Genomic DNA, 18,554 nt, shown 5'->3' with positions numbered 1-18,554 from the left:
TCCAGCAGACTCTATTGCTTGGGGTGCAGAGTGGAGGGGAGTGGAATGTTATCTTGGTAGAAATGTTGATATCTGTCCAAGAACTTAAAGCAAGGGAGAGGAAGAGGGGGGAAAAATTCCCAGAAGGGCTCCAGTCTTGGCTCCTTCATTGCAAATGCTTGCAGCACTGTTTATTCAAATGTGTAATAACAAGCACCAGAAAACAACATGCAACATTCTCCCCCCACCCCTGACCTGCAATCCCAGAAGTAGGAGACCTATGACCACAATGTTGAAGGGAACTCATGTTCAGGAAAGGTTCAAGGTGGGCATTCTGGCAGGGCCAGTTTCTACCAGGGCAAAGGGCAAGTGCCCTGCCTTTTGGCCTCCTGCAGTATCTGGAGAAACCAGACACCTTCTGCTACCTCAGGCCCCAATAGGCAAAGCAGTGATGCCAGCCCTGGTTGGAGGGCATATGACTCCTATAAGGACAACCCTGTCCTTGGCACTTGGCCCAGGCAGCCCTCTGGAGGTAATGAAGTGAACTGGCCTTTTAGGGAGGCCATGGAGAGAGAGAGAGAGAGAGAGAGAGAGAGAGAGAGAGAGAGAGAGAGAGAGAGGCCATAGTCTCTTCTGGCTAAGAAGAATCAGCCTCTTTAGGAGAAGGAAGAGTCTTCTCTGCTGCAGGGAGAATTCTGGGATTCCTCTGCAGGAGTGAATACCTACCCCTTTACCCAGCTGAAGGGCATTGCTACCTTCAGTCTCCAAATGAGAGTACTTTATCCATCACATTTCAAATGAATTATAAATACGGACACAATCCAAATAATAGAAGTAGTAGAAGCTGCTCACAGACCCCCACAGGGGCCAGCCTGAAGAGAAATGAAGGTCACCCCTTTATTCTCTGTGTCTCTGGCCATGTAGGCGAAACTGTCTCCCCTTGTCCTGGAGTAACTATGGGTACAACTCAGGACAGAGAGTTTCATATTTAGAAACATTCTCATCCCCATCTTCTTTCCTCCTTCCTCAAACCCCTTCCCAACATCTAAAAAACGAAAACAAATTGCTGAAGGACTCTGGAGCTTTGAAGGATATAAATCTCACACTTTCCCCATCAAGTGGGAAAACTCTGACCCAAAGGGGAAATAATTGGCCCTAAGTCAAAGGTGCTGACCCCCAGGTACTCCAATAATGCACATGTTACTATGGGTGGCACTGAGGAAGGTGAGGAGGTTGAAGGGGGTTAACTCAGTCCTGAGGACAGACTGGCATAGGACACATTCACCTTTGGGATGCTAAGTGGGCCAGTTGGCACTGGATTGGAAAATGGTTGAATTCTTCCCTCTTCATCCTTCCCTGAGCAGTCCGATGACTGGGGCAGATTGAAGTGTTCTGAGTGGGTAAGAAGTAGATGGCCCTTGCCCAGTTAGCATTCTCTGGCCTTGGAGTCTAGAGAGGGACTGAGGAGGTGTCAGGAAAAGGAGACACACCAAAGACAAATATGGAACTGGGTCCCAAAGTGAAGAAGCACCAATAACATCAGGCTGCCCTGGACTGGGGAGGGGATAGACCCTGGCAAAAATGAGGAAGCAGGGGAGGATGGGAAGACAATGGAGAGGGCACATCCTTTTGTAAAGATGAGAAGGGGGAAGTATGAGAGAAGGACTGTATAAGGAACCAGGGGGAAACAAGCAAAGAGTAAGGGGAAAATGGGCCCATCCATCCATGTCCTGGGGCTCTGGGGCAACTCAGCCTCATGATGTCCTTCTGGCCCTTCCAGAGCCCCTATCTGGCCCCACAGGAATGAAAGGAAGGCCTGGACAGACTTCAAAAAGGATCTCGAATGCCTCAGACCCAAGAGGCAGGGGAAGGGAGGTGAACCCGGTGGTTGGGTGAGGGGACCTGAAATGGAGATGCTCCTAAGCCCTTCATCTTGTGTCCCAAGTGTGAGATGAGACCAAGCCCAAGAAGGACAGGAAGGAAGGTAAAATTTTCTAAGGTAAGTATAGTTTAGAGTGCTGGTGAAAAGTGCCCCACCCTGGGGGTCGGAGGACCAAGGGGATAAAAGAAACTATTTCTGTCAGCAAGTTTCCTGGCAAGTTTTTTCCTCAAGTTGCAACTCAGTTGCCATTTATCTGCTCCCATTGAGTTCAGGCTTCATCTAGACGCTCTAAAGGCCCTTTTTTAGGCTACTGTGCCTCCCTGGTTCACACATGGTGGGCTCTGTGAGCAAAGAGAAGCCAGAGAAGAGTGGGAAGCACATTGGACTCTGGGAAGGCTGGAGATCAGTCAGTACACAAGAAGCACTGAGCTCCTGCCATCTGGGGCTCCAGCAAGAGGAGGGATAGGAAGCCATGGGGTGGGCTGCCCAGGTTTCCAATAGCTGACATCTGCCCATCTGTAGTCCCAAAGCTCAAAGCCCAGAATGATGGGGGAAGGGAGTTGGAGGAGGAAGAGGAGGTCCTGGGAGCTGTTGGTGTTGAAGAGGTGCTGTCCAGTTCAGGAGTAGCCAGGCTGGGACTGTTTACTGCTTCTCCACTGCTCCCTGCTCAGCTGCACTCTCCTGGCTGGGGCCCTGGCCCTGGTCCTGGCCCTGGCCCTGCCCGTGCCACGGGGTCTCCTTGAACACAAACCAACAGTTCCCGGCCCACAGGAAGAAGTTGATAAAGCCGAAGAGCTGCAAAGGACATCAGGGGAGTATGTGAGAATAGTAGGGGAGGGATAGAATGAGAACAGGGAGTGGGGAGTTCCTGTGTTGGTGTAAGAAGCTCAGAGGACTAGAAAGACTAAGCAAGCTGGGTATAGAAGTAGGATTCAACGCCATCTCCCGTTAAGGGATTTCCTGGCAACTCTGTCCACAGCATGCACCCAAGATGTAGCTTGGTCACTAGCCCAATCTTGCTGGTAAAGAGGTTATCATGCAAAGCATAGCAAGGATCCAGTAGTCAGGGGCCAGCAGGGCTTCCCACAGCAATACTAGGGGCCTGCTTGGAATACCTTCTGTTGGGTGAGTTTGACTGGAGCTGTCCAAGGTGCTTCTTCCCTAGGACCAGGGACTCAGCCAGGGCTATATTCAATATTTGTTTAAAATGTTTTAAAAACCTAACAGCAGGAAGTATTTAGGAGAAGGTGTACTGATGTTTGCAATTGACTTTGAAATGCATTAAAAATGGATTGATGAGAGAAGGTGGATAGGTAAATAATAAAGCAAGTCTAATACAATGTTAATGGGAGAGCCTAGGGGGTGAGCATCTGGATGTTCACCATGAAATCCCTTCAAGTTTAATGTATATGTGAATTTTTTTGCAATAAAATGTTGCGGGGGGAACCTGTGAGTGGAGTTCCAGTATGTTCCAGAAGCTCCCTGATGTGCCAGTCATGAAACATTTCAGTTATGGGCCTTGATGAGGTCAGAGACATTTTCAGAGAGGGTCTGAGATAGCTAAGGTGATGGCTCAGGCACTTTCCAGCTGATGTGAGCATATTTCAATGTGTTAGCAACTAGGATGACCAAATGCATGTCTATTGGCTGAATGCACCCCTGTCCTCAAATCCCTTTTCTGTGTGGGGGTCCAAGCAACGAAGAGCCCTTTCTCACTCTGGGTCTCCTTAAGAGCTCTGAACCAGCCACAGCCCTAAGCTCCCTCTTCATATGTTCAATGTGCACCCATACACAGCATGAAACAGGCAGGAGGGATGGGAGGTAGTCATGAGGACATGCCTGGAGGTGGGGAATGGGAGTGGCTCTTGGTTCCCCCATCCCAACATGCCTTCCCAGGATCAGCATCAGGTGCAGGTGGGCACTAACTGTAAGAGCAGCGGACATCAGCCCTGGGGACCCCTCTCTGTTCCTCTTAGAACCTGCCAGCTGGGACAGGCCTGGGCAGCTGGGATAGTGCTGCTTCCCCTAGGCCCCATCAGTAGCCACAGGTCTCACCACGGAGATGTTGGCCAGTCCCATGGAGGGTGTGGCCCCAGCACTGCACACTGCTTCCTCTCCATGGCACACAGACATGGCTGCAGTCAGGCTGGATGGCCGTGTGGCACCTTTCACATCAGTCAGGCCCTTGCCCCAGGCAGCAGCAGCTACCAGCCAGAAGAAGGTGAAGGAGACGGTCACACAGAAGTCCTGGGAGAAGCAGAGAGTTGGGGAATACACTCAGAAAGTCCCCATGATTCCCTAGTGTTTTTTCCCTCTCGACATGATACTCTAGAATCCTGGGGTCTTGGGATATCTGCCTCTTCCTGTCCTACCTGACACCTATAGCCCCAGGGGGTCCAGATGGTCCTAAGAAATCTGTGGGCTGGGGTTGTGGCTGGGGTAGAGCACTTGCCTTGCATGCCCAAGGCCCTGGGTTTGATCCACAGCATCACATAAAAATAAATAAATAAAAATAAAGATATTGTGTCCACCTACAACTAAAAAAAAATATATTTAAAAAAAAGAGAAAGAAATCTGTTCACTGCCACCAAAGTAGTCATGCCTCTCAGGCTGCCCTATCTACATCCTCAGAACTAAAGTCAGGCAACAAGGTGCTGAGGCTGGTCAGCCTCACCCCAAAACCCAAGTTATCTAAACTCCCTATTTTTTTAATATTTTTTTTGGTTGTAGTTGGACACAGTACCTTTGTTTTTATTTATTTATTTTTATGTGTTGCTGAGGATGGAACCCAGGGCTTTGCATGCACTAGGCAAGCACTCCACCGCTGAGCCACAACCCCAACCCTAAACTCCCTATTCTTTATTCCCAACTTTTCCTTTGATCACCTTACTCATCTAGAAGTAGTGGCAGAGGCAGATTTGGGAAATGGGGTTCTCTAAGGTATGGCTTCTACCTTCATAACTGGAATAAGGAGAAAGTAAAGAGAATAATTAATACTAATAACAGCTAACACTTATAGTGGTTAACTATGTACCAGATACTTTGCATACTTTCTTATTCCCCCAGCCCCAGAAAAAAAAAAAACACTAAAAAGCAGGTATTATTTCATCCCCATTTATAGATGAGGAAACTGAGATTTTGAGAGGCTGAGTAATTTATCTAAGGCCACATAGTGACTGAAGCCATGAAGAGACTGTGCTGGGATTTGAACCCAGGCGGTCTAACTCCAAAGTCTGCTTATTTATACTGCTCTTGTGCTTTCTATCAGTGGAAGGAAGCTATGGGAGGTTGGTAGAGGCAGAGGTTCCACATTTAGGTCTTGGGCCCAGAGAAGCTACTATGTTTGTCCATCCCTCGCCTCCATCCCTCTGGCCCATTCTCACTCACCACCAGTGGGAAGCGCTTGTTCTCCGTATAGAGGTTGTGGAAGCGCAGGTAGAGAACTAGGGCAGCCATGGTATAGAAGAAGGAAAAGATGCCAAGGGTCACAAAGAACTCAGCAGGGGCAGAGAAGTCCCCCATGAGGTGCATGGTCTTGGAGGTGGATTCATCATCACAGAGAGGCATCTCATACTGGACCCGGTGCAACCTGCAGATGGTAGGAGAGGCCATCTTGAGCTCAGGTAACCAGCTTTCTCCATGCTCCAGGAAGGGTCCTGGGCTAGTTCTCACCCTGGGACTATTACAGAGTGAAGAAAGGTGTGGAACACTACTTCTGGAGGGAAACTTGCAGTCAAAGCAGGAGCTTCCCTACAGTTTCATTCAAGTCCTACCTCCCCCTGGATTGCCATCCTACACTCATCCACCTGCCCAGATATGGTGAACATGTGGTTCCAAGAAGTCAGGGCCTTTAAGGTCACAACCACAATATATAATCCATCTATTTCTGGTAGCCAAAGCACTAGGCAAATCAGCTGCTTTCTGCTCCTGGGAAAACACAGGGTCACAGTGACCAAGCTCAGGTTTGAATCACCCATTCTCAGGCCTTACTTAGGCTTCCTAATTTGACTATCTTGGACAAAACAAAGAGAAACACACAACATTTTATATACAGGAGACAATCTAAGTTGGGTGCCAAAAACTAGACATTTCTAAAAAAGGTGAGCCCTGTCTCCATTCTCCTCTAAACACTCACTCGTCCCTTCTCTAAGCTCTCAAATAATCCAGGAAAGAATATTCTTCTCTACCTCCTTGTTTTCTGGGGGTACCAGGTAAGCATCCAACAACAGCTCTTCGGGATCTAAGAACTAACAAGCTTCCTTACTTTGAAGCAGAAAGGGGGCTTCTGAGGCTCAGAGAGAGCTGTTCAACTTTCTCAGACTCCTTCCAATGTCTGGGGGTTTTCTGCATGCACTTTATGACCCCCTATTGGTTGGCCACGGACTGGAACATAATAACGATGATCTATTTGTGTTTCCCTTATGTTTTCCTCTGGTCAGTTTATCTGAGATCACTGAAGGGTGGAACGGACCTAAATCTTATAATTCTGTTGGAATCTGGATTGGCACACAACAAGTGGTCTTTAGATTTCTGGAGGAGGAAGAGACAAAGCAGGTCCTGCTGATCTCATGAGAGAGTCTGTGCTGGGTCATAACCCATTTCTGCTCACCTGAAGGGATAGCCGAACAAAACAATGATGGAGCTCACGTCCTTGGCTTCGTTGTTGCAGCGAACTGTTGCTCCTGTCTCCCCGCTGTAGGAGCCGCAGGACCCGAAGGCGAAAATAGCAAAGAGCTGAGAGAGAGTGAAGCCCCTTTAAGAATCAGAAGGCCTCATGTGGCCAAGGTGAAGAACCACCCCCTGTCTCCAGCAGATACTGAGGGGCCAGGGAGTGAGATTCCCTTTAATATTGTTCCTCCTGGGCAGGGATTCATGGCTACCATGGTTTTTCAGTTCAGGGTGCAATATTCATCATACAGGGTAGTGGACCAGATAGCAAATGAATTAAATTAGACTTTGAGTGGTGTCTCAGAGGGAGATGAAGAGAGGAAATGGATCCTCTCCAGGTCTCCTCATTGGGCATGACACTGGGGACCAGGGGCAGCCTCTTCAAGATGAGAAGTAACACCAGAACCTCTGTAATTCCAGCTATTGGAAACTTCCTCTCAAAAGTTTTCTCTTAATTTTTCTCCCAAGGGAGAGGCACCCTGTGAAATGGATTCCTCTGCACCAATGCAGATCAGGCATGCCTGAAGTGCTTTTCATTTTTTCCTTTAGCCAAAGAATCTTCCCCTTACCTTGTTGCTAACTTCCAGCAGTTTCCTGCCCCAGAGGAGGTACCGTGTAGCTGGAGGGGACAACTTCTACCAAGCTTTTCCATGGAACTACCATCCTAACTCCTCTTCCCCGAAAGCATTTTTCCTTCCAGCGACAGTGCTGGCTGGGCCAGTGCTTACTGTCCTGGCTAGAGACCAAAGAAAAGTACCCTCCACTTGCCTTATCAGCCTCTGCTATTTTCCCACTGGAGTTTCTCTTTGTAACCTGTTGATGCTGCCATTTCTCAGTGCTAAAAAGCAGAGGCGTTCCAGACCACTTGAACTGTTTTCTTCTCTACCTTTCATCACATTTGACTACCTCTTGTATTGAGCAAAATGAAATTGTGTCATTCTGTGATTCTCACATTTCTTTCCAGGAAATACCCTTTGATTAGAAAAGGAGGTGGAGTCTCTTATTCTCCCACATCAGTTGCTCAGCCCCAGTTTCCTGTGCCCCTATCTTTGATTTGTTCACAGTGTCATCTTTCTTATTAAGCAGTGAATTTATTCTGTGAATTGTTCATTTTCTGTACGTTTCTCTATGACTCAATGTCTTGGTCATTAAAGGACCAACTAGAAAACAACTAATCTACACTCCAGTCCTGCATCCAGAGTAGAATTGCACATTATTTTGCTAATGCCTATTGACATTGTGAAATAAAAAGAGACCTGAACTAGGAGTCTGAAAATCTGGGTTCTAGTTGTAGCTCTGTTGCTAATTGGCCAGGTGACTCCACTGTCTTGAGTCACAGTTTCTTCATCTGTAAAATGAGGCATTTGGAGGTAATCTAGAGGCTTTTCCCAGCTCTGAAATTCTCTCACTCTCAGAGGGTAATGCTATCAGTGTGCTCTTGGCTGGATTTGCCAACAGCTGTGCTCTGCCCCTGGGTGGTGTCGGGTGCCACTACCCCGCCTTGCACGGCCTGGCCCAGCAGAACTCCATGCTGGAGCCACTGACTTCTCTCTTAAGGTCATAACGTTCACCTCTGTTTTCAGGAGACTTGCTCTAGACAAATGAGAATTGTCTCCATTGGTAAAGATCACCAGGAAAGAAGATAAGTGTAATATCTCTGCAGTGCCTATATAACCCCCCACCCCTGAATTAAACTATGCAGGCTGCAGTAGAGCCCTGCTTGCTCACCTCCCTGACAGAACTGGAGAAAAGTCACTGGAAGGAACCCCCTGCATCCTTACCCTTCACATACTCCAAGTTGCCTCCCAGGCATAACAATAAAACTCCCTAGCTCTTCCTCAGAGGAATTCTCTCATCTTTGTGGGCTCTGTGGCTTTCTGATTCCCTGAGGAAGTTTCTTTATTTCTCTTAGCTTCTGGTGCCCAGAAATGGACACAATTAGGGTGTCATATTCTAGGAAGGGCAGCACAGTTGCATATAATTTTACCCATTGGCAGTTAGTCAGTGAATGGCTCCTCATAGAAAGTGTGCAGGTATTCCTAACTTGAGAGAGTGAGTGGTCAGTTATGGAGCCTTCTCTTCACGAGCCCTCTCTTGACAGGCACTGCTGAACATCGACAGGAAGATGACATTTCTCAAGCATCTATTTTGTACCAGGCAGGCTCTGATCTAGATACTATTATAGTGAACAGAAGAGAGAAAAAAAATGAATTTGTTCTCATTGGAGCTCATGCTCTAGAACCTACCCACAAAGGTAGCCACTAGCCAAGGCTATTTAAATTAATTAACATAAAACTAAATTTTACATTCAGTTGTTTTGATCATGCCAGCCATATTTCAAGGGCTCAGTAGGCACATTCAGCTAGCAGGTACTGCAGTCATCAGCACAGATTATAGAACTTTTCCATCATCATTGAAAATTCTCCTATGTCAAAATCTTAACCTCAAGGTTCTGAAACTTCTAAGCCCTGCTCTCTGATACTTCAAAGGGCAAAATATACCCATAAGAACTTTACTGTTAATGCTTGATTTTCTGATTCTTTGAAACTTAGGAATCTAAACATCTTCCATGATGGCTTTTTTACTTACCAGAATATTTGTTTGTTAGTACTAGGGACCTAACTCAGGGCCTGTGCATGCTAGCTGTAGAGCTATATACCTCACCCCAAGAACACGTCTAAATATGAACACACAGTCAGAGGGTGGCAGATACAGTGTGCTATACGAACGGATGATGGGAAAATCTGAGAAGAATGATCATAGATCATAGAGCAGCAGAACAAAAAGGGTCTCAGAGATTATTAAGCTCAACAGTATCATTTCACAAAGATGGAAACTGAAGCCCCCCAAAATAAGATGATTTTCTCTAAGTCACATTAGCTGATGTAAGAGCCAGGTTATGAATTTACATCTCCTGATTCCCTTTCCAGTGCTTTTCCTATGTCATTCATTTATTCATCCAACACTTATTGAGCATTCATTTATTCATCCAACACTTATTGAGCATCTATCTACCTTGTGCCAGGTGCTCGAGACACAAAAATGAGTAAGACCTGGCTTTTATTATCAATAATTCATGTTAAGAAGGGAATGTCATGTTAAAACAAGCAAAACCCAGCACCATAGTTATTAAAGCTAAGGTAGAAGCCAGGTGCAGTGGTACCTGCGTGTAATCTCAGTGACTGTAATCGAAGGGAGACTGAGAACTTAGTGAGACCCTATCTCAAAATAAAAAATTAAAAGGGCTGAGGATGTCGTTCAGTGGTAAAGTACCCCTAGGTTAAATCCATAGTACCAAGGAAAGAAGGAAGGAGGGAGGGAGGGAGGGAAGGAAGGAGAGAGGGAATGGAAGGAAGGAAAGAAGGAAGGAAGGAAGGGAGGAAGGAAGGAAGGAAGGAAGGAAGGAAGGAAGGAAGGAAGGAAAAAAGAAAAGAAAAGAAAAGGAGGTTAAAGGAGAGATCTTTACTGTGTGTGGTGGGGATTACAAGGAGAGAGGAGACCTGTACCCCGGGCTGCAGAAGCATGGAAAAACACCCTCACCCAGCCCATGGCTCCTAATACTCCATCTTTCTGCCTCAGATTTGCTTCCTTCCTTAACTATTCAGGGGACTAAGCCCAAGGAAGAAGAGGGTGATAACTGAAACAACCCTATCACCATGCACAAGGCTCTGAGAGCAACCTGATCATAAAGAACAGCAGCCAAAGATGGAGGCTCTGAGACAGGGGGATTTCTGGAATTCTGGTGCCAACCAATTTTCCTTCTCCTGGACTTGAATTGCTCCTCCTGCCTCTGTGTCGCTTTTATAAAGACGTTGGAATAACTTTTCCCAGGTGTGGGTTTTTTTTGTTTTGTTTTGTTTTTGTACTGTGGGTTGGATCCAGAAGTGCTCTAACATCAAGCTATTCCCAGCCCTTTTTTATTTCCATACAGGGTCACCCTGAGTTGCCCAACTGACCTTGAACTTGTGATCCTCCTGCCTCAGGCTCCCGAGTCACTGGGATTGCAGGTGTGCACCACTGCATCCAGCCAACCTTCCCAGTTAAAGGATAAGGTTGTACTTTGGACTTCCTTGCTGGTCAGAGAAAACCAACAGTCCAGAGAACACCAACATCATCAGTGCAGAGCATAGAAGGCAAGTTCTTTCCCCCAAATCCTCCTCCATAATCGTCCGATTGGTTTGATGGACTCTGAAGATGTCCTTTCAAATCCTCCACAGTAACTGAAATAACTCCATTACGGACACCTCAGAGTCAAATAAATTACTTTGGCATCCCAAAGGTGAAATTTTCATTAGGAGGACACTCTCAGTTAAAAGTAATATAACTTATTTATAAGCAAATGAGGATAATGACTGAGTCATCTAGAGATCTTTTGTACCTTGCCATCAAACTGAGGATTTGGCAGTGACATTTGAATAATCTCACTAAAGGACAAGACTAGTTGGGCAGTCTGCACAGGGGAGAAAATAGGGAAAGGGGGAGGTTTGGGAGTAAAATATCTCCTGGAGTGCCTGGCTCACTAGGTTCACTAAGCATCACAGAAATTGTCTTTTGTAATCCTCCCAGTGAGCCTATAAGACAGGTCTCATTTACATTCAAGGAAAATGAGACCCATAAAAATTTCATCTCTTATCCAAATTTCTAGGACTACAAGCATAGGATACCAAATTTAAGCCAAAGCCCAACTGACCTTAAAGTCTGCCTTAAAAACAAATATAAACAAAAAACCTACTTCTCCAATAACTGGTCTATGCTCCGGTAGATTTAGTGAGATTCTTAGAATGAGAATTGAGGTGAGAATAATTTCTGAATTTTAAAGACATTCTAACATAAGCTCCTGACTCATAAAAGAATTACATCACTTTTTCCTCTCAAGAATTCCAGTAAAACCTTTGCTTTTTGATAATAATGACTATAAAAGTTTTCAATTACCATTACCATAATGGCAAGATTTGTGTTTTATTTTTTCTTCCCCTAGTCAGGAGTACTTTATCCCACCAAGCAAAAAAAAAAAAAAAAAAAGGGTGAAAAAAAACCAAATGACATTTTCACTGTTGTTTCTGTGCTGGTTCCTGTGAACTTTCATGTGAGCTTATCTGCAAAAATGCAAAGCAAGTGAAACTTGTGCCCTGAATTTATGCTACCCAGGATAGCATTAAAACCAAATCATGTCTCCTTATGATTCTACACTGTGAATGAAGACTAGTTTAGATTTTGTTCCCTACCCAGGACCCTTGGGTTTAGCAATGTGAGAGAAAGGGATCTCTGTTTTGTAGTTGAAGGTTTTTTGTTTTGTTTTTTTTTTTTTGAAGTTGAAGATCATAAACATCAAACAGGTATTACTTAGTAGGGCATCAGCACTGACCCTAGGGGAACACTGGATTATTTCCCTAGGAATTGCTCTGTCCAGCCTTTATAGAAATATGGTGGGGGGGCTGAGGCTGTAACTCAGTGGCAGGGCAATTGCCTAGCATGTGTGAGGCACTGGGTTTGATCCTTAGCACCACATAAAAATAAACAAATAAAACAAGGCATTCTGTCCATCTATAACTACAAAAAAAATTTAAAAAAACAGAAGAAATATGGTAGGTATGGCAGGCTGTAGGGACAGGAGTGAAGAAGGTTGCTTTTCAGAATCCCCCCAGGGAAGGCAAGTCCATAATCCAATAACTTCATTATTCCGTCATCCCTTGATAGTCTGTCTTCAAATTTCCATTAGATCCATTTTGTCAAGTTTAATGATAAAATTGTACTCTTACATTTCAGTCAGGTTCTGCTCCTATGGCTGGCTCTTAATGGCTCTCTGACTTCTGGATGACTTTTGGATGCCAGTCACTCAGAGCATAAATATTCTTATACGGGGCCCCTCTGGTATTCAAGTGGTGGGTCAGAACAGGGAAGTGGCAGCAGGTGGAAGAGCTCAATCAGCAGTTGGTCCCACTGTACTTGAGGCAGTAAGGAAAGTGGGAAGTTCTGACGAAGTCCCAGAGTCTATACTTGGGAACTCCCCAAGCTGGCCTATAGCCCTAATTAGGAGTCTCAGATATCCAGAGATAATCCCAAATACACTATTGCCTCTGAATTTCAGATTTGACGATTCTCATCTATGATTTAGTAGTTAGTGACACAGTGCTAATTCCTGTCTCCAGAGAGTTTACAGCCCTTTAGAACACAATCCTCCTGCGTATTAATGGTAATTTATTCCCTAGCTGAATGCTGTGCTGAAAGTGTATTAATTAAGTTATTCATACACCACTTGGTGTGTGGATTATTTAACTTAAAACCTCTTCTGCAGTAGTACACTAAATGCCTTTTCCCCAACAAGTCTTTATGATTTGAAAAAGTGTCTGCACCTCTCCACATTCCTAATTTAAATCCAGGAGGCCTGGGGCACTGGGAAGAACAAAGAGCATAAGTACCAGTGAAGAAATGAGGTGGTATTTCCACTAGATCAAACCATGGGAAATTGAGGACCTGGACAAATGAGTTTTTCAAGGTCATAGGGTAAATCTAATCTAGGGTTACATTTTAGCACACCAAACAATTTAAGGATGGTCAGATCCACATTTCACCAATGTTGAGAACTGAAGTCCAGAGAAGTGACTTGCCCAAGGTTGTGCAGCTGGAAACACAGATCCAGGCCTGGAATCCAGATTTCCAGCTTCCCAGATCTGTGTTCTTATTGTAATACTACATTTTGGTTATATTGTCATTTTTTAAAAAATATGTATTTTCTTAGTTGTAGATGGACACAATATCTTTATTTTATTTGTTCATTTTTATGTGGTGCCAGGGATCAAACCCAGTGCCTCACACATTGGAGGCAAGCACTGTACCACTGAGCCACAACCCTGGCCCCTATATTGTCATTTTTATTCTGTCATAATTTTGTTCTTTTGTTTATTCTCAAGGCTGGTGAGTTCCATTCATTCATTCATTCATTCACTTCCTCACTCTATTACAAAACCCCAGATTCCTCTAGTGACCTCAACAGGGAATCCCGAGCTGGGAGCCTGTCCTTGAGTCCACTCCAAGGATCTTCCAGGTCCTGGTGGGTTTGGGGCAGGTTTCCATAGCGCCTCTCCTTCCCTCCTTTGCCCTCTGAAGCTTCTCTGGTGGTGAAGAGCGGATCTCAACCCCCTTGTCCTCCTCCTCCTCCCGCCCGCCACCGAGGAGTGGTATGTGCAGGATCAGAGTTCTGGAAAGGTTACACCCGGGTCCTGTCGCCCGAGTGAAATGTGAGCGCCTTGGGCAAAGGTTCCTTGCACATAGAAGGACCGAATCTGGGACTCCGCATGCCTGGCTCCTCACCCTCCTACCACTGAGTGCTGGACAAGCATCCCCAGCCCGCCCCTCCCCCGCCCACCTGTCACCGCCCCCCACCCTTCCGCAGTGGCCTGGCTGCCTCACCTCCCCAGCCCCCACCAGAGCCACATTGCTTCGGGTCGTCGTCACAGTCCAGGCTCCCGAAATAGCCCGGGGCTGGGGCAGAGACTCACCCACTGGAGAACTTTGATGAAGCCCAGTGGCTCCTCCAGCCGTCGCCAGCGCAGCCCCACCAGCAGGCGGTCCACCTGCGGAGACAGAGCCAGCTAGCTGTCAAGACGGTGGGGAGACTAGAGAAGACACTAGTCCCTCTCCTCCTCCTCCTACTACACAGGGGCAGAGGGTGGAATCAGAGTCAGGGCCGACAGTTAGGTGGAGGGGATCAGTGGCAGAGCCCAGGGGCGCTCGGGAAGTACCTGCTGGCGCGGCGACTTGTCCGCTGTGCGGCTGGGGCTCTCCGCCGACGACATGCTGGCGCAGCGGGACTGGAGCGCAGCGCGGGGGCTCGGCTCCCTCGTAGGGAGGCTGCGGGGACTGCGGTGGAGTTGGGGGCTGCTCACTCGCGGCCGTAGGCGGGCCGGGATCCAGGCTGGCGGGGTGGGTAGCGGGGGCGCTGCTGCTCGAGCTAGTGGAGGCTGTGGCCGCTGCTCTGCCCCGCCGATGCAGAAAGCCCCCGAGTCCGATTCAAACTTCTGTCAAACTCGCAGGCGAACTTGGCAGGGGAGTCACGTGGCGTGCGCTCCCCAATCCTGCTCCCGCCCCCTTTGATCCCCTTTCTCCGTGGCCAAACTCCTTAAAGGGACCTGTGGCCTCTGTGGACAGTTCGGCCTCGAAAGGGCTCAGGTTCTTTGCCAGAAGCCTTTAGGGCCGGACCCGGTAGAAACACCACGGTCACGAGCAACACCACGGCGAAAATCTGGAGCGCGCTGGGACGCGCCGGCTCCTAGTTTATCTTTCCCGGGGGTTTTTCCTGGATTCGGAATTGCTCTGCCCTGGTTTTTCCTCCTTTTCCAAACCTTAATATCTAGAACTTGAAGGATTTTTCACTAGGCATTTTTAGTGCTTATTTTTAACATGCCTCTTGCTTCCAAAATTTTTACGAAGTCAGTACAGACGGAAAAAAAAGCACTAGAATTTAAACTGCCCACTTTATATTCTAGGTTAGCATTGTTTTATTATTTTTACCAACAAAAAGCATTTGTGTTTTAGTGATTTAAAAATTATTAATCTTTAAAAAATATGAACCAAATGTTCTTTAATATAGCGGGTGCTCTCTAAACGAGAGTGAAAAGAAAGTCTTTGAAATCGGAGCAAAGATTGAAGTTTTGTTGAAAAGTTAACAGAGTTGATTTTGATTGATTTAAAAATAGGTCTTGTTTTCTGAAAGTGTTCAACAGGAGCCCCGCGTGAGCAGTTGTGAAAATTACCCATTCGATTAACGGGAGTGTAAGTGTAAGTAGTAAAAGGTTGAGTGGTTTGTCTAAGGACGCTGAGCCGGTCAATGGGCGGTGGCCAGAAAATAGAACCTGCCTGCTCTTCTTAGCTGACTTGTAAATATGTATCCATTCTTGGAAGACCCCCCCCCACGCCCACCTCCATCTCTTCAGAATGAATGCTTTTTGGACAAACGCTTGGCTATCATTTGTGCAATTCATTCCCCCATTGAATTAAGTGCCTTCCCAAAGTTGGGAATGAGTGGGAGAAGCAGGCAGCTCAGACTGGGATGGGACCAACTGGGGTTGAAGGAAACTTCTCCTGTGGATTTCCATGAAAATCTAGGATAAAAATCAAACAGCTTAGCTCCCAGTTCAGTTCTTAATAAATTCTTCTGTTGTTTTATATTCCTGTTCTATGGACTAGAAATAATAATTTCTGTCCCATTTACTTCATAAGACCATCTTGAAGATTAAGTGATGTTATGTAAATACCTACACTACACAAATATAAAATATGTATTATGAGGTCGACAATAATATGCATATACAATACAACACAATCAGAAAAGAATCAGAATATCGCAGCATAAATCCACATACCCACCTACCACCTTATTCAACTTTTTTTTTTTTTTTGCCTTTCCATTTGCCTCAAATCCAAAGTTGGGGGGTACTGGGATTGAACTCAGGTGCACTCTACTACTGAGCCACATCCCCAACCCTATTTTTAAATTTATTTAGAGACAGGGTTTCACTGAGTTGCTTAGTGCCTCACATTTGCTGAGGCTGGGTTTGAACTCAAGAGCCTCCTGCCTCAGCCTCCCAAACCTCTGGGATTACAGGCATGTGCCACAGTGCCGGGTCTCAAATCCATTCTTTTCTTTTCTTTTCTTAATATTATAAAATAAATATCTTTATTTTATTTGCATGTGGTGCTGAGAATCAAACCCAGTGTCTCACGCATGCTAGGCAAGCCCTTTACCTCTGAACCACAGCCACAGCCTGGCCTCAAATCCATTATTAAAAAAGAAATAAAAATTGCATGCAAAATCAAAGTCCTGTTTGTACCTCTAATCATTCCCTCCTCCTTCTTCCTCCTCAGATACAACCACTCTTCTACTCTTAATTTTTTGTCAGTTCCTTGTATGTTTTAATGCTTTTTCTTGCTGTATAAGACTATATCTAGAGACAATACATAGTCTCCAGACATAGTAATGTTTTTCAAATTGTTTTAAACTTTAGCTGAGTAAGATCATGCTTTAGATAATGTTCTTCAATTGTTTGTTACTTCATATTGTGTTAATGAGAGTCATCTAGCCTGACACTTATAGTTTTAGTTTGTTCATTTTAGCTATATAAATTCAACTGCATAAGCTAGGTGTGGTGACAGGCCTGTAATCCCAAAGGCTCAGGAGGCTTGAGGTGATTATAAACTCAAAGCCAGTCTCAGCAATTTAGGAGGCTCTAAGCAACTTAGTGAGACAATGTTTCAAAATAAAACACTGAAAAATGGTCTTAGGATATGGCTCAGTGGTTAAGAGCCCCTGGGTTGAATCCCTGGTACAAAAGAAAAAAACTCAACTACTGGGGCTGGGGATGTGGCTCAAGCAGTAACGAGTTCTCCTGTCATGCGCGGGGCGTGGGGTTCCATCCGCAGCACCACATAAAAATAAAATAAAGATGTTGTGTCCACTGAAAACTAAAAAATAAATATTAAAAAATTCTCTCTCTCTAAAAAAATTCATCTCTCTGTGTGTGTGCGTGTGTGTGTATATATATATATATATATATATATATTACAGCATATTTACTTACTGTCATTTTGATGGGCATTTGAGTTGTTTCCAAATATCCACTCTGATAAACAGAATTGGGGTGAATATATATATCTTCTTGGGTACATGTGCATGAGTTTCTACACTCCACTGAATTTCTAATGTGTATGTGGAGTGTGAGGTGTTTAAATATAAACCCTGATAGGAAATATTTTCTTATACTGACCCATTATAAAAACTGAAACAAAAGTTTAAAAAAACATTTTCTATTCCATTTCATTAAAAAAAAAATCTAGTCTAGGGGCTGGAGATGTGGCTCAAGCTGTAGTGCGCTCGCCTGGCATGCGTGAGGCCCGGGTTTGATCCTCAGCACCACATACAAACAGATGTTGTGTCCGCCACTAACTAAAAAATAAATATTAAAAAATTCTCTCTCTCTCCCTCTCTCTCTCTCTCTCTCACTCTTAAAAAAAAATCTAGTCTAAAGTTAATAAATACAGGCCTCCTTTGTTAAAAAGAAAGAAAGAAAGAAAAAGTGTACAAATTCTTTTTTATTATTATTAGTTGTTCAAAACATTACAAAGCTCTTGACATATCATATTTCATACCTTTGATTCAAGTGGGTTATGAACTCCCATTTTTACCTCATATACAGATTGCAGAATCACTTGGGTTACACATGCACGTTTTTACATACGTACAAATTCTAAATACAAAATTAGTAACCAGTTTCAAAAGAGAGGGGCATGAAGCTTTAGTCTCATTACTTTCAGGCTTAATATTCCTGTGGGTTTTTTTTGTTTTTTTTTTTTAGTTGTTGATGGACCTTTGTTTTATTTATTTATTATTATGTGGTGACGAAAATTGAAACCAATGCCTCACACATGCTAGGAAAGTGCTCTACCACTGAACTATAACCCCAGCCCCTTTGTGGGTATTTTATTCACAATTGGTATTGTTTTGTTTATTTATTTATTTGTTTGTTTGTTTATTTTGGTACCAGGAATTGAACTCAACCACTGAGCCACATCCCGAGCCCTATTTTGTATTTTATTTAGAAACAGGTTCTCACTGCATTGCTTAGCGTCTTGCCAATGCCGAGGTGAGCTTTCAACAAGCGAACCTCCTGCTTCAGCCTCCAGAGCCTCTGGGATTAAAGGTGTGAGCCATTGTTTTACTATTTTTAACCAAATGCTTCTGTATGTTAGTGATTTAAAAGTTATTAATATTTAAGAATATAAACTCAATCTCCTTTAACATAGATTATACCATTTAAATAGTGAAAAGGAATTTTGAGGAACTGTGGGTTCAAAGATTGTAGTTCAGACACACTGAATTGAGTTGGTAATTCTCTAATCATGGGGTCTCTACCAGTGCTTTGATGAACATTGCACTATACCTAAAAGTCAGCTGGCTAGGTCATAAGATGTGAACATTTTCAACATATCGACAACCACAATCAAGATATGTAACATCTTCATGTTTCCA

At 44.8% G+C, this 18,554-nt stretch overlaps 1 protein-coding gene across 2 annotated transcripts; it reads right to left on the bottom strand.

Annotated features, from left to right (window-relative positions):
- Window positions 1–144: 144 nt before the first annotated feature.
- Window positions 145–14,570, bottom strand: Sypl2 (synaptophysin like 2). Of its 2 annotated transcripts, none has more exons than XM_026402854.2 (6): window positions 14,272–14,570; window positions 14,029–14,103; window positions 6,471–6,595; window positions 5,249–5,450; window positions 3,917–4,108; window positions 145–2,656 (listed from the first exon to the last, which is right to left on the bottom strand). In XM_026402854.2, the coding sequence occupies exons 1-6, from the start codon at window positions 14,323–14,325 to the stop codon at window positions 2,504–2,506; spliced, it is 801 nt and encodes a 266-aa protein (XP_026258639.1). In that variant the 5' UTR covers window positions 14,326–14,570; the 3' UTR covers window positions 145–2,503. The 2 variants fall into 2 exon arrangements, with proteins under 2 accessions (XP_026258639.1, XP_026258640.1); XM_026402855.2 differs by lacking the exon at window positions 14,272–14,570 and adding an exon at window positions 8,517–8,705 and having other exon boundaries at window positions 14,029–14,080.
- Window positions 14,571–18,554: the final 3,984 nt, after the last annotated feature.

The sequence above is a fragment of the Urocitellus parryii genome, chromosome 11 (assembly GCF_045843805.1).
Source record: "Urocitellus parryii isolate mUroPar1 chromosome 11, mUroPar1.hap1, whole genome shotgun sequence".
NCBI classification, from domain to species: domain Eukaryota; kingdom Metazoa; phylum Chordata; class Mammalia; order Rodentia; family Sciuridae; genus Urocitellus; species Urocitellus parryii.
This window is presented reverse-complemented; position numbering and strand designations above follow the sequence as displayed.